This window comes from Natator depressus, chromosome 20 (genome assembly GCF_965152275.1).
Source record: "Natator depressus isolate rNatDep1 chromosome 20, rNatDep2.hap1, whole genome shotgun sequence".
Lineage (NCBI taxonomy): Eukaryota > Metazoa > Chordata > Testudines > Cheloniidae > Natator > Natator depressus.
Genome location: NC_134253.1, coordinates 8,281,467 through 8,307,480, shown reverse-complemented (window position 1 = coordinate 8,307,480; position 26,014 = coordinate 8,281,467). Strand labels below are relative to the sequence as shown.

At 54.1% G+C, this 26,014-nt stretch overlaps 1 protein-coding gene across 2 annotated transcripts in view; it reads right to left on the bottom strand.

The window, feature by feature from the left end:
• Positions 1-25,960, bottom strand: part of LOC141974984 (syntaxin-binding protein 2-like) — a 38,759-nt gene extending 12,799 nt beyond the window's left edge. Inside the window, exons 1-6 of one of the 2 annotated variants that reach the window (XM_074935074.1) lie at positions 25,859-25,960; positions 4,635-4,684; positions 3,465-3,546; positions 2,859-2,935; positions 1,818-1,896; positions 1,222-1,325 (exon numbers count right to left, since the gene is read on the bottom strand). In XM_074935074.1, coding sequence (XP_074791175.1) covers positions 1,222-1,325; positions 1,818-1,896; positions 2,859-2,935; positions 3,465-3,546; positions 4,635-4,684; positions 25,859-25,895 — 429 coding nt within the window. In that variant the 5' untranslated portion in view covers positions 25,896-25,960. Of the gene's footprint in view, positions 1-1,221; positions 1,326-1,817; positions 1,897-2,858; positions 2,936-3,464; positions 3,547-4,634; positions 4,685-10,447; positions 10,683-25,858 lie in introns of those variants that run through there. The other variant, XM_074935073.1, reaches the window with a different exon arrangement.
• Between the last annotated feature and the right edge of the window lie 54 nt (positions 25,961-26,014).

The following is a 26,014-nucleotide window of genomic DNA, read 5'->3' as shown; positions in this document are numbered from 1 at the left end:
ACCTTCCTCCCCATGGCACTAGCCCTGCCAGGCATGCCATCCCCCATAGTGCCCTTCACTTGCTCAGTGGCCAAGACTGGGCTGGTGCCACCTGCTGGCAGCCAGGCCAGCTGTGCCCCACACCACGCCCTTAAGACGGGCTATTGACCAGGCCAGCCTGGCGGAGCCGTAGCAAGCCTCTAGTGAGGGAGAGATCCCTTTGCCAGTGCCACTCCTGTTGTGGTAGAGGGATAGCGGCCCAGAGATTCATGCACCAGCCTGGGATGAAGATGCCCCAGGTTCAGGTCCTTACGTGGCTGCAGACTCCCGGGTGCCTTCAGGGGAGTGTCTCTGCCCTGGAGAAGTCAATGTTGGGGGAGGGGGCTTGGCCACGCTTCTAGTCTGGCGAAAGCCCCAGCATAGCCACGGGCAAACCCGGCATCAAGGCGCGTCTGCCGCTGTCGCTTATTTCACTAACCGAACAGAATGAGCCTTTGGGGCAAACGTGCTTGGACACCAATAAAACAGTATCGGCCCACGAAGGGTTTGCTGGCGCAATGGGACGGGTGAGTCTGCAAAGTCTCCTGACGGAGGCTCAGCTTATACCAGCCAAAGCTTCTCTTGGCACAGCTGGCACCGGTACCCCAGATGAAATCAGCTAGAGTGGCGAAAGGACTGCCTTGCCAGCATGACGGCATCTACCCAGGGGCTCTGCCAGCACAGCTGCATCAGTTACAGGGGGGATTTTTCTCTCATGTCCCCGTAACAAACCCATACCAACAAAGCTTGTGTGTGTAGAACAGGCTCATGTCTCTCGGTGCCTCAGTTTCCCCATCAATGCAATGGGGCTGACAACACAGCCCTGCCCCTCAGGGGCGTGAGGGGGGAAATCCACTGACAACACAAGGAGTGGATGGGTGGTTGGGCAAAGGGCAGGTGTGTGGAGTATCGGGATGTCTTGCAGGCCTGGTATAAACCATCAGTAAGAGCTGGTAAAGCCAGGGAGGCAGGACCCTCCTCCCCCATACATCTACCATCCCCACCAGGTGCAAGCCAGTGATTCCACGTCTCACAGGGTGAGAGCAGCCAGCTAGTCCATGCTGCCCTGTGCTGGCGTCAAACCCAGGGCCCTAGAAGGGAAAGGTTCCCCCCCCGCGAGCCACGTGGAACACTAAGGGTGGGGTGTGGTACGTCACCATCCGCCCCGGGGGCCTGCTCCTCCAAAGCCCAGCCACCCCTCACCTGGCTCTCGTAGGGCAGGAAGGCCATGTTGATCTCCTTGAGGGTTTTGATGGCCTTGATGATCCGTGACTTGCTCAGCTCGTTGAACAGAGGCTCAGGACAGGCTGCAAGGCAAAGGCAGTGGGTAGGAGTGACAGGCACAGGGCTCAGGACCCTCAGCACAGCGCCAGCCCCCACGGACGGGGCCAGGATGGGCACAGCAGGGGCAGTAGTGCTGCACGCCTGTGGGGAACCTGGGCAAGCCAGCAGGGCCACACAGGAGTCAACGATGAGTCCAGCCCCCCCCCCCGAACCAGAGTCATGCCGGGTTCTCGCCTTCTGCAGCATCAGCAGTGGGGGGGAGTGGTAGCCAGAGGCTGCCTTTCTGGGCGCACGCTGCAGGTGTCTGTGAGCCGTGCTGGCTGGAGGCAGGCCCGTGGAGGAGAAAGGGATAGGTGGGGTTGTTTGGTCTGGCCTGCATCCCCCTGCAGGAGGGCAGAGTGTAATCAGAGGGCTGCGCACTGGCCTGCCGGCAGAGAGAGACCCCCCACCCCCAGGCTCCAGTGTACCGCTGGCCAGGCTCCCAGTTTGGGGATCCCCCGACCCCTGATACTCACTGTCGATGAAGAAGACATGAGCTGCCTTGTAGGTGAAGGTGGGGGTGCCCTGGAAGTCACCAATCAGAGCCTGCACCGACTGCAAAGGGGGGAGAGGGGGGTTGTCAGCACCAGTCGAGGCCCCTCCCTGCTGCCCAAAGGGCCCATCCCATCCCCAGCACCTGGGGACTCAGGGCCCAGCATCATGCCATAGGGAGGTGGGCTGGTTTTCATCCCCCTGGCTCTGGGCTCCCTCCCCACCTGGAGCAGGGCATGTGCCCATGTGCCTGGGACATCCTCAGGACCCAGCCACATCTCTTGCTGGCACACAAGTGTCCGTGCCCGGCCACAGATGGGGCCTGGCATTGGCCTTGCTGCTGAACTAAGTGGGTTCTGAGCAGTGCCCAGGGAACAGCCGGCCGAGCAGCAATCCCAGGCAGCTGCCATCAGGGCCCCCTCCCTCCCCGGGCGCCAGGCTGGGCACCTGCAGCTTCGCCACGCCAGCTAGCCTGGCAGGGTGTTTGGAACCAGTTCAGACCCCTCGACCAGCCATTGTGACAGGTGAGAACCTGGCTGCCCTGTCCCAAGCCCCAGCTCGCTGTCCTCTCCCACAGCACTCCCTCCGTGGCAGCCCCTGCGGGTTCTGGGCTTCACCCTGCTCCGTCACGGCCCCCTGCCCCTGGTCTCCCTCCACTCGCCTCCCTGCTGCAGATTCAGGAGCCTCCTCCCCAACAGCCCCTGCTCCCTGAGCCTCTGCCTCAGCGACTCTCCTTCGCTTTGAGTCTCAGCTGAGGTCGCCTCTCTCCGCCTGCTGCACCTGCCCATCCAGCCCCCACAGGACTGCACTGCGGAGAGGTCTGGGGGACAGTCTGTGCCTCATGGCAAAGAACACGAAGCCCAGCTCCGGGAGAAGCAGCTTCCTGGGGAGCCCTGACTGGCCCCATTCCCATCCTGACGTCGTGCTGCGCATCCCCCCGGACAGCGCCACCTCCAGGCAGCACTAGGAGCTGCCCCGGGGTCTCCCCTGCTCCCCATCCAGTTGCCCCAGGCCCGAGCTCCTACCTTCTCCACTGGGCTGAGCAGGTAGATGGCCTCCAGGCTGGGGATTGGCTCCCGGCGCTTGTTAATATCTTCCACAACTAGGAGAGAGCAGACACTGGGAGCGGGTCAGTGTGTCCTAGCCACCCGCCCCAGCCTCTCTCCACCGGGATGGGGGGAGGGGAAGCCAAGGGGCACAGCGATGTTCGCTGGCAGCAGGCTGGGGCGTTCCACAGGCTACAATGCAGTAGCCGCTTTGATGTGGGGCTGTGGATCTGCGATGCTGCCATAGTACGGAGCAGCGAGGGAACGTCCCTCTGTACTGTGCTGGGGGCACCCCGCTAGAGTGCTGGCTCAGCTCTGTGCCCCTCAACCCCAGGGCTCCTCCACCCTGGAGCAGGGAGCCAGCATTCCCCCTCCCCAGCCAGGACCCTGCCCACAGCACGGGGGAGGAGCAGCGAGGAGTTAACGGGAGTCTGAGAAAAGCAGTGAAGAGGCTCCAGGGGCTGAAAGTGGAGGGAAACTAGATGCGAACGTGAATGTAGACAAGTCAACTCCCCGAGTGCGAAGTGTATCCAAGGGGAGGGGAGCCCTGGCGGGGGGAGCAGATGGGAGGGAGGGGCCACTCACTCGTGATGCCTTCAGCCAGGATGTCGGACATCTTGCAGCACGATGAGAGGATGCGCATGCTGGGGTGGTCCATGATCAGCACCTGGGGCAGTGAGAGGAGAGCGCACCGCTTCAGATGAACTAGTCACTGCCCTGAGCCCAGCCGCCCACCATCATCATCCACGGCACAGCCAAGGGAGCAGAGCGACTGCTAACAGCAGAGCCGACAGCTCCCGGCCCAGCCCTTCCACAGCAGAGCAGCAGGGCCGGTACCAAGCCTGCACTTGGCTGAGCTGACCGTGCTAAGGACTGCGTGAGGAGCTACTGGAAGAGCGGCTCCGAGCAGAGTGGCTGGTACGAGATGTAGGAGACAAACCTGGGACACCCGGCCATTCAGAATGGTTCCATCCTCCTAGACAGGAGGAGATCAGCCTCTTCGCCCAGGTGACAGGGTGAGTGCAAGAGGCATGGTCAGAACCCAGGAGTCCTAGCTCCCAGTCCCCTGCTCTGATCCACCAGATACCTGCTCCCCTGCCCTCGGGCAGAACAGGATCAGGGCACGGAGAAATGGAACAAGGGGAGTCTCCATGTTCCCCTCAGAAAGCCCTGTAGGCCATTGGCCCAACATCTCCACCACCTTCCTGCCGTGCCAAATGACCCCACTGCTCCACAAAGCCCAGCATCCCGCTGCACCAGATCCGGCCACTGGGCAAGCTAGTTCCCTGTGCTCCCTCTGCTGCACCGGCCTCGCCCAGTGCTCCACACACCCCAGCCGAGTCCATGCCAGGGGCTCAATAACCTGCCTGCCCAATGGTGCATACTGCCCCCATGCTCCTCCTCCTCCTCCCACCCAGGCTAGCTTGCTGGGCCAAGTGGTCTGATCCGGTGTAAGGAGGGGGGGAGGGTGAGGCAGGAAATTACCGGGCTCGCTGGGCCCAGTGGTCTGATCCAGGGTGTGTGTTTGGGGAGATATGGGGCTAGCTGGACAAGCTGGGTCTGATCTAGCGCAGTTGGAAGGCAGACATACCCAAGCCTAGCTGGGGACGGATGATGGCCTAGACAGAGCAGGGATCTGATCCAGCCTGGAAAAACTCAGGTGTGAATCTCAAGAGGCTGGAGGGGGAGGAGCACGATATATGGATACAGCATAACCCCAGGGGGACACCAGGGCAGCAGAATCAGCCTGCTTACCTTCCATTCTCCTTCCTTCTTCACGCTGCGAATGACGCCGCTGAGGATCTCTGTGAGGGAAAGAGACGGGGATTAGTGGTGGGGCTCAGACAGGACGGCTGTGCCCTGAGCCAGGACCCACTGGCTGGTGGAAGGACCCCTCGGGGAAGTGGCTCAGAGGCTGCTTTCAGGCCAGATAGCGATGTGCTCCTAGCAGAGCCCCCAGTCAGCCATCGTGGTGGGGTGGCAGGCTAGATGGGCCATGGGTCTGATCCCCCTTCCTTTCTGTCAGGCTGCATACGAGCGCAGCTGAACCAAGGATCTGGCCCCGTGCAGCAAGAGAACAGATCCTGACCAGCACCTCTTGACTGGAGGGGATCCAGGGACCCTCTACAGTGTGTGGGGGATAGCGACACGGCAAAGACTTCAAATCCTGAGTCCTGCACATAGAACCCCTCCAAGGCATGCCCCGCTCAGGGAACTGCCGGCCTGTCTCCTGGGCACCTTCCACGGCCCAGCTAAGCAATTAGATAGTCAGCTCTTCGGGCCAAGCACCATCTTTTTGTTGTGCCCAGCACAATGGTACCCTGACCCATGACTGATGCTCCTGGGTGCTACCGTAATACACCTAATGAATAATGTACAACACCTTGCAAAATGGGGCCTTGGTCCATAACTGGGGCTCCGGGGTGCTACCATAATACATCTGTTTGTTTTACCCCTACGAAGCACCTGATTCTGGCTGGCCCCATAGGGCAATAGCCCCGAGACCCTGACCTGTGCTCTCACTCTCACTCCCACTCCCGGTAGCTGGTGTGTGTGAGTGCACTGCCCAACACACTATGTTTCCCCCATAACTCAAGCAATGCCTCTCCCTACCCCACCTCTAGCCCATCAGGACTTGGCTGCTCGGTCCCAATGAGGCTCCAGGGGCTATTCTGCACCAGGACGCACTGGCCTCCCTGCTGCTTTCCTGCAGTTCCTTTACACCTGCGGCATGCGGATGCCCCATTCACTGGGGCACGTGGGGCTCGAGTGCACGGTAAGGGGCTGGCAGCACAGACTGGATCCAGACATGGCGAAGGCAGACACGAACCTGCTTTCTCCACGCATCTCCGCCCAGGCATTTCGACCCTGAACTGCAGCTACACCCCCCCAACGCCAGCCCTGGACTGCCCCCACCAGCTGTGCCAGTGCCCCTCACTACTGACTGGAGTCCTTGCTATCCCAGCCCTGGGCTCCCACCCACTCCCAGCTCCGCCAGTGCCCCTCACTCCTGTCCGCAGCCCCCTGCTATGCCAGCCCTGGTCTGTCCCCCACCAGCTCTGCCTCACTCCTGATCCACAGCTATTCCAGTCCTGGGTTCCCCCACTCACGGCTCTGCAGATGCCCCTCACTCCTGACCCGCAGCACCCTGCTATTCCTGTTCAGAGACCCCTCTTGAACCAGGGCAGTATGGCCCACCCCAAGTATTCAAAAGTCACCTGTCAGGCCCTCCTAATTGTGCGATTTAGTGAGGAAAAGCTAAGAGAAGAGCTAAGGGTTGTTAGCACCACCGGCCATCCTGAGCTGTGGGCCACTTTTCCTCTGTCCCAGTTCTGGGGGAAACCATGGAACATCAGAACTTAATCCACTTTCCAAGGGTCTTTTAAACCCTAGGTCTGTGGTCTGAATTTAGCCACAGGCCCCGTCCACTGCAGCCTGGGCTGGAGATTCAGCAGTGGGTTGGGCTTCTGAAGTAAAACAGCCCTCACAGCGGGTCAGGGTGTTGCCAGAAGACAATGACTAACACATAGCAACTAACACCTCAGAGTCCAGCATGCAGAAGGCAGCGGAGGCCATGCTCATCAAGTGTAAGCCCAAAGGAGCTGCAGCCACCCCTGGCCTGGGCTTCCAGCCTGTCCCACTTGAGGAGACGAGAGGACTGGGTTTGCTCTTCTTAATGTCCAGCAGCCAGCACGGCAGAGGCAGCCTCGGCACTGGAGCCACCAGCGCTCGCAGGGCTGGCCTCGGGCTGTGCCTATAGAGCTGCACCCGTCCCGGGAACAAATTATCTTTGCAGCACAACCACTGTTTGTATCGGCAAGTCATTTCCTGCGCGGGGGTGACTCGTGGCTGGGCAGAGCAGAGATAAAGGCAGCAGGCAACTGCCTATGGCCATGGTTTCCAGAGTCATGGGAAGCTAAGATCTAACAAGCTCCCCCCTGGCCCTGCAACCATGCACACCTCTGGGGAAGGGCCCAGGGAGGGGGCAGATGGCTCAGCCCTGTAAGCCCAGGCACCCACCAGCAACCAGTTGCTGCAGCACAGAGGTGGTGGGAGCTCGGTCACAGAACAGACCCAGACCAACAGCAGGGGGCAGCGACACTAGGCAGAGGAGAGGGGCCAGCAGTTGCATGCTCCATGGACAGGTTCGTGGATGCTACTGGAGTGTCCCAGAGCTGCAGCCTCTTCCCCCACCACACACACACCCGGGATGGCAGGGGCTATGCTCAGTGCTCCAGTGGGATCCAGAGGGACTTCCTGAAACCCTGATGCGACCTAGCAGGAGCCAGAGACCGGTGGGCCCATTCCCTTCCCTGAGTTTTCAGCTCAGCCTGAATCCCTCAACACAAGGTTGGAGAACAGGGAAGGGGGGTTCGCTCAGAGAATGTCTCACCCAGCCCCTAGGAAGGAGGTAGAACCCATTTTTCCATATAGGGAAACTGAGGCAGGGGGTGGGTGGGGACTCACTGAGGTCACACAGCGATGCAGTATAACCATTTTGGCCATATTCAAGCACCGATGAGATCATTTGCTGCCCCCTCACCATGCTCCCCAGATCTCCAGGGAGCTCCCCAGAGAAGGTGCCATCAGCAGAACAGAACAGAACTCACTAATCATTACTAGCCTAGATTGAATGATAGATGGCCAGTCCTGCCCCGAGTCAGCCAGGCCCCCACCGCCTGCTGGAAGCAGACGCACTCTCCGACACCCCGAGATGGGCATGGGACTGGCACAATTCTCGCCACAGCCCAGAGGGGACACATGAAAACAGGGACTTAACCACAAGGTCCAGGGTAACATCTGCCCTGCCAAAAGTCGCCTCCACGATGCACAGAGATCAGCATCTAATTCCCTTGGGCCCCCACTCTCGTGAGAGAAGCCCCTGAATACACACAGTCATTGGCTATCCCCCAATGTCCCTTTCTACAGCCACTAAGATCTCAGAGTGTACTCTCTGCCTGGTCAAAATGCAGTCACCTCTGGGAAGGAGAACAGCCGCCAGCTAGCTGTGCAGGAAGGAGAGGGTTCGGAAGAGCACACTGGTGCTGGTCTCCAGAGTGGCACCCCGAGGCTGTCGGCTGAAAGGGTTCATTCTTGGCGAGTCCCTGGGGCACCTGGCACTTGGGGCATGCCAAGTGCCGGTGCCAAGGCCAGCCCACGCGTCATGCCACGCAGATGCTGTGTACGGAAGAGCGAAGCTGCTAATGCACTAATGGCCTTGGCACAGGGCTGGGCCAGGGGATTAGCGACCAGCCCCGCTGCTTCTTCCGGCCGCCCCATCATCTGCCAGGAACACCCTGGCTCACCGGGTTTTGGCTCGCCTAGGCCTGTACTTGCTGCCGAAGATCTGGTGCCTCAGCCCCACCAAAGCCTGACTCCCTGGATCTCTTGCTGAGAGCCACTGAACTGGCCCAACAAAGCATTCACTCAGGCCAGCCAAGAGCCATGTGCAGGGAAATCTCCTAGGCACTGCCACCCCTGCCTGGGTTCAGACTCCTCTCCACAGCTCTCTGCCTCCCGTCCCACCGCTCTGGGCCAGCCAGGCCCCCAGCTCACAGAGACCAGCATGACCAGGAGGGGCACACATCTTGAAAGCACTTTGTGACTACAGAGCCTAAGTCATTCAGGAGCCTCAGGCCATGGGCTTTAGGCTCCTAGATCACCTGTGGAATTTTGCAGATTTGTAACCAGGAATCAGGAACATCGCCGTTACGGACACAGAGTTCCTTGCCACCAACAGCGTCTCCTGGATTAGACCCTACCCTGACACCCCGTCCATTCTGCATGGACACCAGAAGTCCCAGAGTACCATAGGTCCCACCCCCACTCTGGCCCTGCCCCAATGCCCCACCCATGCCTCGCCTCTTCCCGCCCCACTCCACCCTTCCCCAAGGTCCTCGCCCGCCGCCGCTCACTGCCCTCCCCCAAGCCTCTCCCCCAGCCGCCAAACAGCTGATTGGCAGCACTGCTGAGCACCCACTGTATTTTTTGGCGTGGGTGCTCCAGCCCCAGAGCACCCACAGTGTGGGCACCTATGCAGAGTACTGGTAGCAATCAGCCTGAATCTCCCCTCCTCTCCTGCAGGCTGTTGCTGTCCACCCCAGAGGTTGGGGGTTAATCGAGTCAAGGTCCAGGGCTCGGTCCTTCTCTCCAAGGCGCTCCATAGCCTCAGCCCAGGATGCCTACCAGAGCCTAAAGCCCCGGAATGGGGACCATGGTCGACAGCACTGCTTGTCAGGCCCCAGGGCGCTTTCTGCCATGAGGGTGAAGCTGTGCAAGAGACAGGGCTTCCCTAGGGGCTAGTCCCAGACAGTGGAACTACCCGCCACATGAACTAGAGACCATCCCAAACCTCCCCATTTCCTGCTCCAAGTGCCAGGTGCCCTTCTCTGATATAAACACGGAGCAGTGTGGACAGTTAAACAACAAAGCAAACCCCTCCACAGCACACAATTCTCCCCGGAAGGAGAGCGATGAAAGAATGAACCTCACAAGACGGAGGTTAGTCACAGAGCTTGGTGAACGACTGGGAGGTGCTGAAATACTGCAGGGATGAGAACAGAACATGCCACATGACCCCCTCTCCACTGTTGGCTGACCTGAGCCCTAGCAAACTCAGCTCCTAGCAGATGGAATGACTAGCTCTGCACAGCCCAGCTCATAGAATGCTCTAGGGCGACGGGAAAACACTAAGGAGAGAAAGCAGCAGGAGGAAATCGCCAATCAGAAGGAGCAACAGGGTTCGTATCAGATCCAGAACTTTCCACTCAGACCCAGCAGGCCACAAAGCAGCCTCCAGAGGGATGAGCACCAGCCTGGGAGTCCGGACTCCTGGGTTCTGTTCTAGTCCCAGCTCTCTTAGGTATCTACATGGCCCTCATTGCTCTGGGATCAAACACACGGGCTGTTGCTGCCCGAGGCCGAGATGGAAATGGAACCTGCGCATCAGGCCATGGGACCAAGCCCTGTACACGTGCATAGGGAGCAACCACTTGCTGGCCCCATGGCACCCACCGGGGACTTTTCTGCTATCCTGTGGCCTTTACAAACACCACCACGTGTCGGTCGGGGGCGGGAGCAAAGTAGCATCACGCAGCTAATGACAGGGGAATCCTCGCTATCATATCTGACCCGGGTCATTCTGCACAGGACCCCTCTGCCCTCACAGCGTGGACAGGATCAGCTAAAGAGTGTCTCCTACCAGGCAGCTATTAGTAGCCCCCAAGGCCCCACTTCAGATGGAGGGTCCCGTTACACTAGGTGCTCTACCTACACACAACGAGACAGTGCCTCCCCAAACAGCCAAAGGGCAGGAGAGGAAACTAAGGCACAGAGCGAGGAAGGGGCTTGCCCAGGGTCACACAGCAGGTTGGTGGCAAAGCTGGGAATAGAACCCAGGTCCTGAGCACCACCCGGCTGGAACACAGGGTGGACCCAGCAATTAGCGCAGGCAGAGCTATCAAATGACAGCATCTCCTTGTGCTAGCACAGGCTGGCTCCAGGGAGCAATTCTAATGGGAGGAACAATTTGCCCCAGCCCTGGTAAGGGGCTCGAGTTCAAATCGTACCTTCATCGTCTCTACACCAGCCACCTTCATCCCTTCCTGGGGCCTTCTGGGAAATCACCCAAGCAGTGTGTGCAAGAGGGTCCCCCGCGCCGAGCAAGCAGGCAGGCATCACATCCACATTGTCCAGAGCGGCCACGTCAATAACGGGGGAAAACAACATCCTGCTGCTCGAACTCCAGAGCGCCGTTCTCTCAGCTCCAGCCTTAATCCTCAGGCTGACCAGGCTCTGCGGGAAGGGAAGCCAGGGCTTGGGTCCCTTGGCAGCACTCAGGAGAGAGCAGCTGTCCTCTGATCGTATGCATCAGCCCTCTCAATAGCCTTGCTCCGCTCCCGAAGGCAAGTTAAAGGAGCACAGGCAGCTGGCTAGCCACGCAGGTGGCGCATCATTTCTAGATCCAAGAGCTGTTTCCGTGGGAGACTCGCTGAACTAACTGCAACATTCTGCACCCCTCTTGTCCCCGGAGCCATCAGCCTCCCTAAACTGCTGCTCTTCTGTGAGCATCCCCCACACCAGCCCTGCCAAGGCATGATCGCACTGGAGATGGGACATGGTCACAGGGCCTTTGTGAGCCCCGTCATGAGCTGCGTGATGCAGGCTTTGCCTGCCCTGCTGATCTTCTGAAGGCATCCGAAAGGGAGCACTGATGGCGGGAGTATGAGTGTAGCCGGCAGCTGCATTTCTCCTGCTCAGAGCAGGTCTGTGCAGCTCTGTGGTAAAGTGCCAGTGGCCAACCTGCGCTAGCACCTGCTCCCGGGGGACGTTTTCAGGAAATCGCCAGTACAGCGTGTCCTAGTGGATACGGTGCTTGACTGGGACTTGGGAGACCCAGATTTTAGACCCAGCTCATCTGTTAGCCAGCTGGGTGACCCTGTGCACCCCCCCTCATGCCTCAGTTTCCCCCATCTGTAAAATGGGGATAATGATACTGGTCTCTGATCATCATCACAGCCAGGGCCTCATCAATGTCTAAGGCAGAGCCTGAAAACCCCCTTCTCCAGCAGGGGAGGGGACACTTTCCCCAGAAAACCTGGGGCCTGAGCCATGAATTTCTGTAGCCTTGCAGGTTGTGCTCTCACGGTGATAAAGATGTCCCATCCCAAACACCGATCCTGAGGCAGAGCCATCTTCCTGAGCCTGCAGAGACAGTTCTTAACACCTCCACAGCTGCTCAGGGCTTTGCTACGCTGCTGCTGGATTCCAGTTTCACCATTGCTATTAGGCAGCCTGTGGGAATCAGGGAGACCATCGCAGACCCAGTCAGTTTCACACCCCTGCACCCAGGGCTGTTTGCGGGGGAGGACAGACACAGCAGAGCTCTCTGAACATTCGCTCTGCGTCCCAGCGGCTCAAACATATCAGCCGCTGATCTGCCAGGCGTCCGCATAAATCCTAGCACCCTCCCTCTTCCAGGGCAGCAGTGGAGCTGGGATTCCCTCTAGGGCACTGTCCCCAGGCCCCACCCTCCCGCTAGTGACGCTATCCGCGGTTCCCATCAAAGCAAGGCCAGGGGAATGGGAGTTTACAAAGGTTCCCAAACGCTAGGCAGCTTGGCGGAGAGAGACCCAGAACTATCCCTCGGTTCTCACTCACGGCTCAGGATGTTGTGCACGAGGGGCTGGCAGGCACTACATTCCCCTCCCCCCGCACCCGCCGGCGCCGCAACAGGTACAATTGAACCATTTCCACCTCCAGTAACTAGCCCCAGCTAATAGCTCTCTTCCGGCTGCTGGAGTGCAGCTGCCTTTGTCCTTTGAGCAGGCCCTTTTCAGCTCTCATTCTGACTGCAACGTATATAATGATCTCCCCAGCTTTGTCCTGATCCCTCTCGCGCAGCCCAGCAAGCCGGTAAACAGCCATCAGCATCAGCCATTAGTGATAGCACAGGCCAGCTCCACTCCAGATCCTCATGCACCTTTGTTCTATTCAGGCTCTTATCCCACCCTCATCACCACAGCACCTGCATGAGCTGCGACTAACAACGGTCACGTGTTGTTCATCCTCTCCCTCCCTCCCCAAGGGAGAACTGGGTGTTCCCAGGAGGGCTTTGTTTTGATAGGGTTCTGCTCTGTGTTTATATTGGAGAAAGCCAATCGGAGAAGGATGCCTGGCATCTGGAGCAGGAGGTAGGGAGGTTTGGGATAGTCCCTACTTCATGTGGCAGGCAGTTCCCCAGTCTGGGACCAGCCCCTGAGGAAGTTCCTGTTAGGGGCTTATTTCTTCACCTGCTTACTTCCCTGGTCCTTCTCGCATGAACAGAGAGCAACAATACCTGAAGACCAAAGGTGCAAACAATTCGATGTTTATTGGGGTGAACTTCCAGCAAGCATGATTCCAGTTTCCTTCCTTAGTTGTCCCCCTTCCCAGCTCTGACACCACAGAGCCTTGCCTGTGTCCCTGTTCCCATTCTGCACTCCCCTTAGCAAAACATGATTCCAATTTCCCCAACCCCATTCCCTGTTCCCACTTCCCCCCCCACAAACCCACACACTTCCTGACTGACTGCAGACTATATAGTAAAACTTGAGTACTGCTTAGGTATACCTTAACCAATCATTTTCCTGAAATTTAACTAACCAATCCTAACCTATTGTAATATGATTATGTAACCAATTATATCCCACCATCTTAATTAGTTTACACCCAGCAAAATTAATTATACAGCAGACAGAAACAATCACAGAACCAGACAGAGATTATACAGACAAACAACAACGAAGTGGGAACTATAATGGCAAAACAATACAGAAGTGAGGATTTCACATCCCAGCTATTGATAAGTGAGTTCTTGCCAGACAGGATGCTATCAAACTAAGTTTCCTTTTACATCTTCTAGGCACCTCCCTTTCTCTGGAGGTGATAGGACAGGATTGTATTCTTACCAGCCCAATAGCACCTTATTTCAATGTGACTAGTTTGGAATGTGAGGATGTGACCGTTCAATTTCCAACTTATGGATGCCTCTGCTGCTTAGCCAAAGGCCTTATACAGTCACACAGTGATTTTGATTCTCTCTTTTATACCTCTATAACTAGCTAAGTGATAAGAATACCCCTAAATTCTTAGAGTATAGGCCTTTACAGACAGGCCTGAACATCTATATACTAACAGTTCCATCTCCTGCACAGACCAGCTTCACCCTGGTAGTAGGCAGTGCCATTTGGTTAGCTCTCCTCTGCCATTTTGCCAAGAGCCCCCTTGCACCTGGATCCCAGAAAGCTGCCTGTGGCATTCCCATAGTGGCCACACCAAAGCTAGCTACAGACAGAAAGAACTTGCCCCCTCTTGCTCTGCAACGTGCTGTCTTTGTACACACAGAACTGGCCTCCTGCCACCGCATCACGCTGGTAGCATCTTATCATCATCATCATCATCATCATGTTCCTATTACGCCTCTGGCATTTAGGGCAGTGACCAAGCTCCTCCACTCCTGTCTGTTTCTGGCAAGTCTTTCAATGGTTCCCCAGCTAAGGCCCAGGTTTTTCAGCTCTGCTTCCACAACTCTTTTTTTTGGGCGGACTCGTTTTCACTTGCCTTCATGTGTCCGTGTTATTGTTACTCTGGTGATGGAATCAGTTTCCATCCGAAGCACATGACCGATCCGTCTCCAACGCCTCCAGGCAATGATGGTGCTCAGATCCTCTTAGCTGCACTGTGTCAATAGATCTTGGTTTAAGATTGTTCTGGGCCAAAAGAGAGTTTGGACATGTCATACTTTCAACACAACTTTATAGTGCAGAATGCTGGGGAATGAGAAAGTACGCAGCTCTGATAAATTTTGAGTTTGGTTTTGGTTTTGTATTTTGATGATTTCCAGTCTGTATTTAAGCTCCTGAAGGTGTTCCTGGCTTTGATTTTGTTCCGGATGTCCAGGCTTGTTCCACCGTCCTGGCTGATGGTGCTGCCCAAGTACGTGAATGTTTCTACACTGGTGAGAACATAAACCTCTATCCGTACTGGTGATGGTGAGGCAATATTAAAGGTCATGATATCTGTCTTATTGCGATGGATTTTCAGTCCAATTTGCTGGCTGAATGTGTTGAGTGGAGTTGTTTTTTCTTGTATATGGTGTTGGGTATGTGATAGGAGAGCGACATCATCTGTGAAGTCCAGGTCTTCAAGAGTGTCCATTTAATGCCTCTTGGCACGTCTTCTGTTGTACGCCGCATTACCCCGGCGATGACAATGACACACCCCTGACGTACTCCTGTTTTGACTTCAAAACTGAGGTCACCGATCAACACTGCATATAAAGTTGAAACAGAAGCTTTTAAGGACGTTGATTATACGGAAAGGAAGTCCATATGCCCGCAGAATGCACCATAGGCTGTGTGACGTTGTGCTCCATGTGTTTTATAGAAGTATGCTTATGAGTGTGAATATGATGTAACTGGAATATGCTTTACGCAAAAGGTCTCTTGTAAGGTATCATAACAAAGGTTATAACCTACTGTATATATTCCTCCTATTTGTATGCATGTATCATTCTTGTATCTGAAGCTAGAAATATGAAATATAATTTTGAGGTCCTATTGTAATTATGCAAAGCGTGGGCCATTAATGGTGGTTTAGAATCTTGATGGCTCCCATTGACTAGGACAACTGGTTGTAAATGGTTTATTTACCGGCAAACCTTCCTGCGTACCTGTGGACCAACCCAGGAAGAATGTAGACGAGGGGTCTTACAGTGACATGTGACCATGTCACATGCTACTGGAATCCATCTTAATCCTCGTATTTTTCCATTGATGAGGCAGGGGTGGGGACAAGCTTAGACAAAAGATTCCTGCCTTGTGCCAAAGCTATAAAAGGGGGTGGAACTGGACAAAGGGGGTGCCAGTCATGAGAAAACCCCTGCTTACCACCTGCGATGTCTGCCGGATCTAACAAAGACTGTACCAGGGGAAGTAATTGGGCCCAGACTAGGAAGGAGTCTGGATCTGTAAAAGCGGCAAAGAGTCCTGTGGCACCTTATAGACTAACAGACGTATTGGAGCATAAGCTTTTCGTGGATGAATACCCACCCACGAAAAGCTTATGCTCCAATATGTCTGTTAGTCTATAAGGTGCCACAGGACTCTTTGCCGCTTTTACAGATCCAGACTAACACGGCTACCCCCCTGATACTAGTCTGGGAAAGAAGCTTATTGGAACATCTTTGAGGGCGAGATACTACCTGGAATCAGTTTCTTATTGTATTAGGCTTAGACTTGTGTGCTTTGGGTTACTTTGCTTTGAGATTTACTTCATTGTGGCTACTACCTGAAACCAATTAAATCCTATTTTTTATACTTAATAAAATCACTTTTGTTTATTAATAAACCCAGAGTAAGTGATTAATACCCGGGGGAGCAAACAGCTGTGCATCTCTCTCTATCAGTGATATAGAAGGCAAACAATTTACAAATTTACCCTGTATAAGCTTTATACAGAGCAAAACAGATTTATTTGGGGTTCGGATCCCATTGGGAGCTGGGTGTCTGGGTCCTGAAGACAGGTAAGCTGCTGAGCTGTTTTTAGTTACAGTTCACAGCTTTGGGGGTGTGGCCCAGACCCTGGGTCTGTGTTATAGCAGGCTAGCGTGTCTGGCTCAACAAGGCAGGGTTCTGGAGTCCCAAGCTGTCACAGAAAACGGGCTCAGGTAATTTCTGCACATCAGGTGACAGTCCCAAGGGAATCTCTGTGACTGAACCAGTCACAGGCTGGTCCTGTGAAGGCTATCAAAAGCCATCTCAAAGTCTATGAAATTTATGTAGAGTTGCCGTTCTAAGCACTGTTCTAAGCATTCTAAGCACTGTTCTGTTAATGTTTCATACAGTGAAGATCTGGTCTGTGCATCTCCACCCTTTCTGAAAACCAGCTTGTTCTTTTCTGAGAACACTAACAACTGCCCCGATATACGCGGACTATGATCTTATTGGCACAGATAAAAGTGTGATACCACGACAGTTATCACAGTCACTGAGAGTTTGATGAGACAACTGGCTCTGTGAATATGGGGAAAGCGGTGAATGTGATATATCTTGACTTTAGCAATACTTTTGATACAGTCTCTCCCACAGTATTCTTGCCAGCAGGTTAAAGAAGTATGGGCTGGATGAATGGACTATAAGGTGGATAGAAAGCTGGCTAAATTGTCCAGCTCAACGGGTAGCGATCAATGGCTCCATGTCTAGTTGGCAGCCGGTATCAAGCGGAGTGCCCCAGGGGTAGGTCTTGGGGCTTGTTTTGTTCAACATCTTCATTAATGATCTGGATGACGGGATGAATCGCACCCTCAGCAAGTTCGCAGATGACACTAAAATGGAGGGAGAGATAGATATGCTGGAGGGTAGGGAAAGCATCCAGAATAACCTAGACAAATTGGAGGATTGGGCCAAAAGAAATCTAATGAGGTTCAACAAGGACAAGTGCAGAGTCCTGCACTTAGGATGGAAGAATCCCATGCACCGCTACAGACTTGGGACCGACTGGCTAAGCAGCAGTTCTGCAGAAAAGGACCTGGGGATTACAGTGGATGAGAAGCTGGATACGAGTCAGCAGTGTGCCCTTGTTGCTAAGAAGGCCAATGGCATATTGGGATGTATAAGTAGGGGCACTGCCAGCAGATCGAGGGACATGATTGTTCCCCTCTATTCGACATTGGTGAGGCCTCATCTGGAGTACTGTGTCCAGTTTTAGTCCCCCCCACTACAGGAGGGATGTGGAAAAACTGGAGCGTGTCCAGTGGAGGGCAACAAAAATGGATTAGGGGGCTGGGGCACATGACTTACGAGGAGAGGCTGAGAGAACTGGGCTTATTTAGTCTGCAGAAGAGAAGAAGGTGGGGGTGGGGGGATTTGATAGCAGCCTTCAACTACCTGAAGGGGGGTTCCAAAGAAGATGGAGTTTGGCTGTTCTCAGTGGTGGCAGATGACAGAACAAGGAGTAATGGTCTCAAGCTGCAGTGGGGGAGGTCTAGGTTGGATATTAGGAAACACTGTTTCACTAGGAGGGTGGTGAAGCACTGAAATGCGTTACCAAGGGAGGTGGTGCAATCTCCATCCTTAGAGGTTTTTAAGGTCAAGCTTGACAAAGCCCTGGCTGGGATGATTTAGGTGGTGTTGGTCCTGATTTGAGCGGGGGATTGGACTAGATGACCTCCAAGGTTTCTTCCAACCCTAATAGTCTATGTTTCTATTATTCCTTTCTTTGGTATCTTCATTATAACCGCATTGGTCCACTCATCTGGCACTTTTTCCCTTTCCCAGACTGATATAAATTTAGGGGTCAGGATAGATGCTGCTAATTTAGGATTTACCTTGAACAATTCTGCATTCAAGTTATCCTTGCCAGGAGCCTGCCCATTTTTTAAGGATTTGGTGGCTTGAGCAGCCTCCCAGTTGGTGCAATGGGGGAAGAGAACCTAGCTAGCTTGGAGATGGAGCAATATCAGTTTCGGAAGAAGACTGTATGACGGGGCAGCCTGCAATAGCCGGGACTGGACTCCTGGAGCCAGGTGGCTCCTGCCTCTCTGATGTTCCTGTGTAATTCGCAAAGGGGGAACCTGTCTGGGGTTCTGCTGAGTTTCTCAGAGCAGCTGTCGCAAAAGGGGAGAAGGAGAATTGAGTGAGTCTGGAGAGCTCTTTCCACCCAGGCCCAGGGCTTGGAGGAGCTCGGTTCAGTCTGTTTGTATCATGTCACGATGCAGGATTTGATCTGAGCTCAGATGCTGCCAGTCAGGCTCTGTCTCCAGCTCCAGAAGCTCCAGGGAAAGGCAACCTGGGACTAGCATGCGGTGAATACAGTGCTACAGTCTGGGCTGAGAGGAGGTCAGGTTTCTCTGCCTGCCGCCCTGCAGAAAGGCAGCAGTGTGCCATGGGGCCATGGCATCTGGGGGGTTGGGGCACCTGATAAAGCTGGGGATGTGCTGCTACCACCAGATAGCAGGAGAAATGGGCTGACTTCCATGTTAGATGGAGCAGGCTGCAGCCTGGCCTCTCCAGGGGCTGGTGGAAGCTCAGACGGTTTACTCCTGGCCAGTTTATCTCCATTAGTTCTTGGGCCAACATGGTCCATCAGCTTCACTAGCTCTGCCTGTCCCTGGCATCCCCCCGCCCCCTTCCCGCGTGTATTTCGAGAGGGATCCCCCTCAGACTGCACTGTGCTAAGCTAAACAAGTCAGGCTCCTTCAGTCTCCTCCATTCCTCTGAGCATCTTAGTAGCCCTTCTCTGCACCTGCTCCAGCTGGAATTAGTCTCCCTAGAACCACGGGCGACTGGAACGGGACACAGTGCTCCAGATGAGGCCTCACCCGTGCCTCGGACAAAGACATTAGTACTTCCCTATTGCAGTGAGATTTGAGCCACGCTGGATCACTCTCTCCTCTCCCGAAGGCTGCCTTGCACTGAACTCAAAGGCTGCTTTATTCAGTCAGCCTCGAGCTAGCCTGGCACCTGACTTGTTCCGATCCTCAAACCTTCCAGCCCACAACAGAACCCGAGCTCCTGGGGTCTCACAGCGACAGCAGAGGCAAGTGCTTCAGGCTCTGCTGCACCTGGCCAAGTGTGCAATGCTTCACTGTGCGGACAAGGGGAACTCCGGCACTGGTCTGATGACATCCTGTTAAGTGACATCATAGAATATCAGGGTTGCAAGGGACCTCAGGAGGTCATCCAGTCCAACCCCCTGCTCAAAGCAGGACCAATCCCCAACTAAATCATCCCAGCCAGGGCTTTGTCAAGCCTGACCTTAAAAACTTCTAAGGAAGGAGATTCCACCACCTCCCTAGGGAACACATTCCAGTGCTTCACCACCCTCCTAGTGAAAAAGTTTTTCCTAATATCCAACCTAAACCTCCCCCACTGCAACTGGAGACCATTGCTCCTTGTTCTGTCATCTGCTACCACTGAGAACACTCTAGATCCATCCTCTTTGGAAACCCCTTTCAGGTAGTTGAAAGCAGCTATCAAATCCCCCCTCAGTCTTCTCTTCCACAGACTAAACAATTCCAGTTCCCTCAGCGTCTCCTCATAAGTCATGTGCTCCAGTCCCCTAATCATTTTTGTTGCCCTCTGTTGGACTCTTTCCAATTTTTCCACATCCTTCTTGTACTGTGGGGCCCAAAACTGGACACAGTACTCCAGATGAGGCCTCACCAATGTTGAATAGAGGGGAACGATCACGTCCCTCGAACCGCTGACAATGCCCCTACATATACATCCCAAAATGCCATTGGCCTTCTTGGCAACAATGGCACACTGACTCATATCCAGCTTCTCGTCCACTGTCACCCCTAGGTCCTTTTCTGCAGAACTGCTTCCTAGCCATTCGGTCCCTAGTCTGTAGCAGTGCATGGGATTCTTCCATCCTAAGTGCAGGACTCTGCACTTGTCCTTGTTGAACCTCATCAGATTTCTTTTGGCCCAGTCCTCTAATTTGTCTAGGTCCCTCTGTATCCTATCCCTACCCTCCAGCGTATCTACCTCTCCTCCCAGTTTAGTGTCATCTGCAAACTTGCTGAGGGTGCAATCCACACCATCCTCCAGGTCATTTATGAAGATATTGAATAAAACCGGCCCCAGGACCGACCCTTGGGGCACTCCACTTGATACCGGCTGCCAACTAGACATGGAGCCATTGATCACTACCCGTTGAGCCTGACAATCTAGCCAACTTTCTATCCACCTTATAGTCCATTCATCCAGCCCATACTACTTTAACTTGCTGGCAAGAATACTGTGGGAGACCATGTCAAAAGCTTTGCTGAAGTTAAGAAACAACATGTCCACTGCTTTCCCCTCATCCATAGAGCCAGTTATCTCGTCATAGAAGGCAATTAGGTTAGTCAGGCATGACTTGCCCTTGGTGAATCCATGCTGACTGTTCCTGATCACTTTCCTCTCCTCTAAGTGCTTCAGAATTGATTCCTTGAGGACCTGCTCCATGATTTTTCCAGGGACTGAGGTGAGGCTGACTGGCCTGTAGTTACCTGTATCCTCCTCCTTCCCTTTTTTAAAGATGGGCACTACATTAGCCTTTTTCCAGTCGTCCGGGACCTCCCCGGATCGCCATGAGTTTTCAAAGAGAATGGCCAATGGCTCTGCAATCACATCCGCCAACTCCTTTAGCACTCTCGCATGCAGCGCATCTGGCCCCATGGACTTGTGCACCTCCAGCTTTCCTAAATAGTCCCGAACCACTTCTTTCTCCACAGAGGGCTGGTCACCTCCTCCCCATGCTGTGCTGCCCAGTGCCGTAGTCTGGGAGCTGACCTTGTTCGTGAAGACAGAGGCAAAAAAAGCATTGAGTACATTCGCTTTTTCCACATCCTCTGCCAGTAGGTTGCCTCCCTCATTCAGTAAGGGGCCCACACTTTCCTTTACTTTCTTCTTGTTGCTAACATACCTGAAGAAACCCTTCTTGTTACTCTTAACATCTCTTGCTAGCTGCAACTCCAGGTGTGGTTTGGCCTTCCTGATTTCACTCCTGCATGCCCGAACAATATTTTTATACTCTTCCCTGGTCATTTGTCCAGTCTTCCACTTGTAAGCTTCTTCTTTTTTGTGTTTTAAGATCAGCAAGGATTTCACTGTTAAGCCAAGCTGGTCGCCAGCCATATTTACTATTCTTTCTACACATCGGGATGGTTTGTCCCTGTAACCTCAATAAGGATTCTTTAAAATTCAGCCAGCTGTCCTGGACTCCTTTCCCCCTCATGTTATTCTCCCAGGGGATCCTGCCCATCAGTTCCCTGAGGGAATCAAAGTCTGCTTTTCTGAAGTCCAGGGTCCGTATTCTGCTGCTCTCCTTTCTTCCCTGTGTCAGGATCCTGAACTCGACCATCTCATGGTCACTGCCTCCCAGGTTCCCATCCACCTTTTGCTTCCCCTACTAATTCTTCACGGTTTGTGAGCAGCAGGTCAAGAAGAGCTCTGCCCCTAGCTGGTTGCTCCAGGAAATTCCTTCCTAGTTGCACCAGGAAATTGTCCCCTACACTTTCCAAAAATTTCCTGGATTGTCTGTGCACCGCTGTATTGCTCTCCCAGCAGATATCAGGGTGACTGAAGTCTCCCATGAGAACCAGGGCCTGTGATCTAGTAACTTCCGTGAGTTGCCAGAAGAAAGCCTCGTCCACCTCATCCCCCTGGTCCGGTGGTCTATAGCAGACTCCCACCACGACATCACCCTTGTTGCTCACGCTTCTAAACTTAATCCAGAGACTCTCAGGTTTTTCTGCAGTTTCATACCGGAGCTCTGAGCAGTCATATTGCTCCCTTACATACAATGCAACTCCCCCACCTTTTCTGCCCTGCCTGTCCTTCCTGAACAGTTTATATCCATCCATGACAGTACTCCAGTCATGTGAGTTATCCCACCAAGTCTCTGTTATTCCAATCACATCATAATTCCTTGACTGTGCCAGGACTTCCAGTTCTCCCTGCTTGTTTCCCAGGCTTCTTGTATTTGTGTATAGGCACTTGAGATAACTTGCTGTTTGTCCTGCTTTCTTAGTATGAGGCAGGAGCCCTCCCCTCTCACACTCTCCTGCTCATGTCTCCTCCCGGTATCCCACGTCCCCACTTACCTCAGGGCTTTGGTCTCCTTCCCCCAGTGAACATAGTTTAAAGCCCTCCTCACTAGGTTAGCCAGCCTGCTTGCAAAGATGCTCTTCCCTCTCTTTGTTAGGTGGAGCCCGTCTCTGCCTAGCACTCCTCCTTCTTGGAACACCATCCCATGGTAAGAGAATCCAAAGCTTTCTCTCCGACACCACCTGCGTAGCCATTTGTTGACTTCCACATCGTCCTCTGTCAGCGGCTGGCTACAGATGTTCCTCCCTGTGCAGATACCCAGCCCGTGCTCCCGACTCCAGGGTCTAGTGCTGCTAGGAATCCCTCAGGCTCGCTGCTTGCTAGCCACAGGAACATCTTTTTTAATTGGTTCTGTATCTACCTGCCATTCATGCCTCCTTTATTCTCAGCATAACAAGGTGGACCTTGTACGTCAGTAGGGATGGGACAGCACTGATGCCTTTGATATACTGTGATCTCAGTGCCATGGAATGGAAACAGGCCACACACCTGACCCTGCCCTGGTTGGGGATTTGGTTTTGTGCCTCCAGACTCCTCTAACACTCCCAGTTCTGCAGTCTCTAGCCATGTTTAAGTTCACCCCAAACCATCTCCCGCTGCAGAGAAGAGCAGCAGGGATGGGAAAGGATGAGCCAGAGTGTGCCAGCACAGTCACCGAATCCTAGGCCTGGAGGCGCTGATTACATCCTGCATCACAATGCGATACTACGGAAGGGCAAGCTGGGCTATGCGGAACCCAACCCCCGGCCTGGATGGAATGTTCTCTCCAAACTCTCCCTCCATTCCCCTCCTTCCCTTTGCAACCTAGTTCTGATAATAGCTGCTGGAAGCAAACACAGCAGAGTTTGCAAGTGATGGAATTTTCCAAAGGGAACAGACAACTGAAAAAACAAAGATTTTCCCCAGCTCTACAAGAACTGCCGAGCCTCCCCCCCAACAGAGAGAATATAAAGTTACAGCCCATTCTCGTTATTCAAGAACCTAAGCTATGCGGACTATTTAGTCTGCTGCTTACTCGTTTTTCTCCAGCTGAATTCTGCATCTCTTAGCAGCAGATCTCACTGATATACTTAATGTTAATGCTTCTGACTAAACCCTTCTTTCTTCTACAGTAAAGTAGTTAGAGCAAAACCTAGAAGGACATAACAGCTAACTGCAAATTATCCCATCAGACAGGCTGGATTTTAAGGTTCTACGTAACAATGGGTTAACAGAAGTTATAAGCATGTTAGACATGAGTAGCACTTGTCAGATGGCTAAGTGCACCAGTGAAAGGTGTTACCCATCCAGTAGACTCTGTAATTGATTACCCATTCATTCAAATATCTTATTTATAACCCTTTCAAAATGGATTCCTAAAACAAAGTGTGACCCATTTCTCTTTAACCCGTTATAAACAAGAAGCAAAATTGTACCATGCTTAATTGTTACACTGCACAAGATCAACATTAGAGACCCTACACTTGAAGCCCACAGCATCCCATCATTTACTCTTTGCTTATTTCAACTGGTCGGGGGTTCAGTAAATGCTCTGTACGACATTTTGGGAAGATAAAGTTTTAGGCCTGATTTATCCTTGGGATTCAGCCACTGGTGACTAGCAACAGATGCAAAGACCAAGTACAGGCAGTGTGATCAAGGGGAGAAAGCACAGGATGGGACTCAGGAGACACTGAGTGGCTCTGTCACTAGCCTGCTGGGTGACCCTGGGCAGGTCACGTCCCCCTCTTTGTGCCTCAGTTTCCCTATTAGTAACAGGCAGATAATGATACTAATCTCCTCTGCAAAGCGCTTTGACCTCTACTCACAAAAAACACTAGACGAGAGCTAGGGATCATGAGTACTGTAGTGCCTGGGGACCAACCAAGAACTGGTGCTGTGCTAGGCACTGTACAAAGACAGTAGTAGACAGTCCCTGCTCCAGAGAGCTGACAGCCTAAGGAGACAAGACAGCTGGTGAAGGGAAAAGGGGGTAACATACAAAAGTAGCCAAGAAAAGTTGTATGGGAGCAAACTGTGCTATACCGGTGTTTCCAGCAGTGCAAATTACAGCTTTCCTCCTCATTTGTGAGATTTATACCAGGACCACTACACCGGCTCCTGGCTGCTGAACTGAATCCCAACCACAGACAAGGCCTGAGTGACATGACACCTCTCTACATCAACGTAGGGCACATAATCTCAGCTGCTCAGCTATTCTGTCTCTACTGAGAAGCAAGGAGAGGTCGCTGGATTTCATGCCGGTGATAAAGCACGCAAGACAGCAAAGTTCTGCCTTCAAGCATTCCCCAGATGGCTGTTTAACTGGAGCATCTGGTGCTGATCTTACTGGATCTTTACAGAGGAAGGACAAGGTGACCGCAGCGCAAAGCCTTTGGAAAGAGGCCTGCACGGCTATGTCAGACTCAGCTCTTCGGAAGAGGCCTGGCAGCTGGAGCTGCCTTGCCTGGTATACCTACTACATACATTACAGTAGCACCTAGCCCAGGAGCCGCAGAGCTGGTTCAGGCCCTCATTGTGCTAGGCGCTGGACGCAGAACAAGAGAGAGAATCCCTGCCTCACACAGCTTCCAATATAACATCTCCCCTTCAGCAATGGGGAAATTGGCAGAGTTTAGTGTGCCTGTGTGCAGCCTTGAGCAATGCAAAACACAGAGCCTATGGCTCGCTTGCCTAATCTCTTGCCTCTTGGCCTGGCGCAACTGAGACTTTAATAATAATTATAAATGTGGCTACATTTCTTTATGAACTACGTAAAATGCAGCCACTTCTGAGGATCAGCACAACCACCTCCACACAGCACACCAGGACAAAACCTCACAAAGAGCAGCAGGACATTTAACATCCACACAGAGCAGACAGGATTGAGGCAGCTGCAAGAGAAGAAAGATGGCCCAGCGGTGACGATTTGAGGGTGCAAGCTTTGGATCTGAGAGACCATGGATTCAATTCCTTGCTCTGCCACCGACTCCGTGTGTGACCCTGGGCAAGTTGCTGCGTGTCTCTGTGCCTCAATTGCCCCTCTGCACAAAGGGGATAATAGCTAGGGGATGGTGAGGCAAATATACTAAAGAGTGTGAGATGCCCAGATACCACAGCGATGGGGGCCAGCCACCAATCTAAGACACAGAGGTCTGGACCAAGGAACCCAACAGTGCACAGAAGCGGATTTCAGTCCCTGGATCCTGCCTAGCTATTGCTGAGGTCCCTCCAGCTCAGCAGCTTGACCTGCCCCTGGGACGGGTCAGAGTTTAAGAAGCTGAGTTAAAGTGCATCCGATGAAGTGAGCTTAGCGCGCAAAGCTTACGCTCCCAATGAACGTGTTAGTCTCTAAGGTGCCACAAGTCCTCCTTTTTGTTTTGACTTAAGGCGAGCTGTGAAGCAGGAAGTGCCCCTCCAGGCGCAGGGGCGCTCCTGGGCACTGCTAAAGGATCTGGGGCCACTCGGCTTTGGGCTGGGGTGGCTTTCACCCAGTACTTGGTTGGGTGTCGTTGGGGGGCTCCCAGATCATCCTTTGGGGGTGGGGGGCGGAGGTGGGGGGAACCACAAACGGCCCTGGGGCCCTCACACTCACCGGGCATCAGGCAGCACTGGCCCCTAGGGAGCCCTGCCCTCTGCCAGAGGCTGAGCGGCCGGGCTGGGTGCCGGGGCCGGAGACGCAGCCGGGGAGATGCGAGGGCGGGAGTCGCCCCGATGGAAAGAGGAGGAGACGCCGCCGCCCCCCAGCCCAAGGGAAGGGGCGGCCCTGGGGGGTAGGGCAGACCCCCTCCTCCCCGCCCCAGGGCCCTGCTCCCCCCCAGACCCACACCCGACCGGGCCCTACCCCCCCGGCCGCGCACTCACTGTCGCCCACCACCGCCTTCAGCCCGGCCGGGGCCATCTCCGCTTCCGGCTGCTCCGAGCCGCCGCCGCTTCCGGGTCTACACGCGGGGCGGGGCAAGGAGCTCGCCCCGCCCGTGCCCCGCCCCCCCCAGCGCGGGGACACGCCCCCGAGCGTGA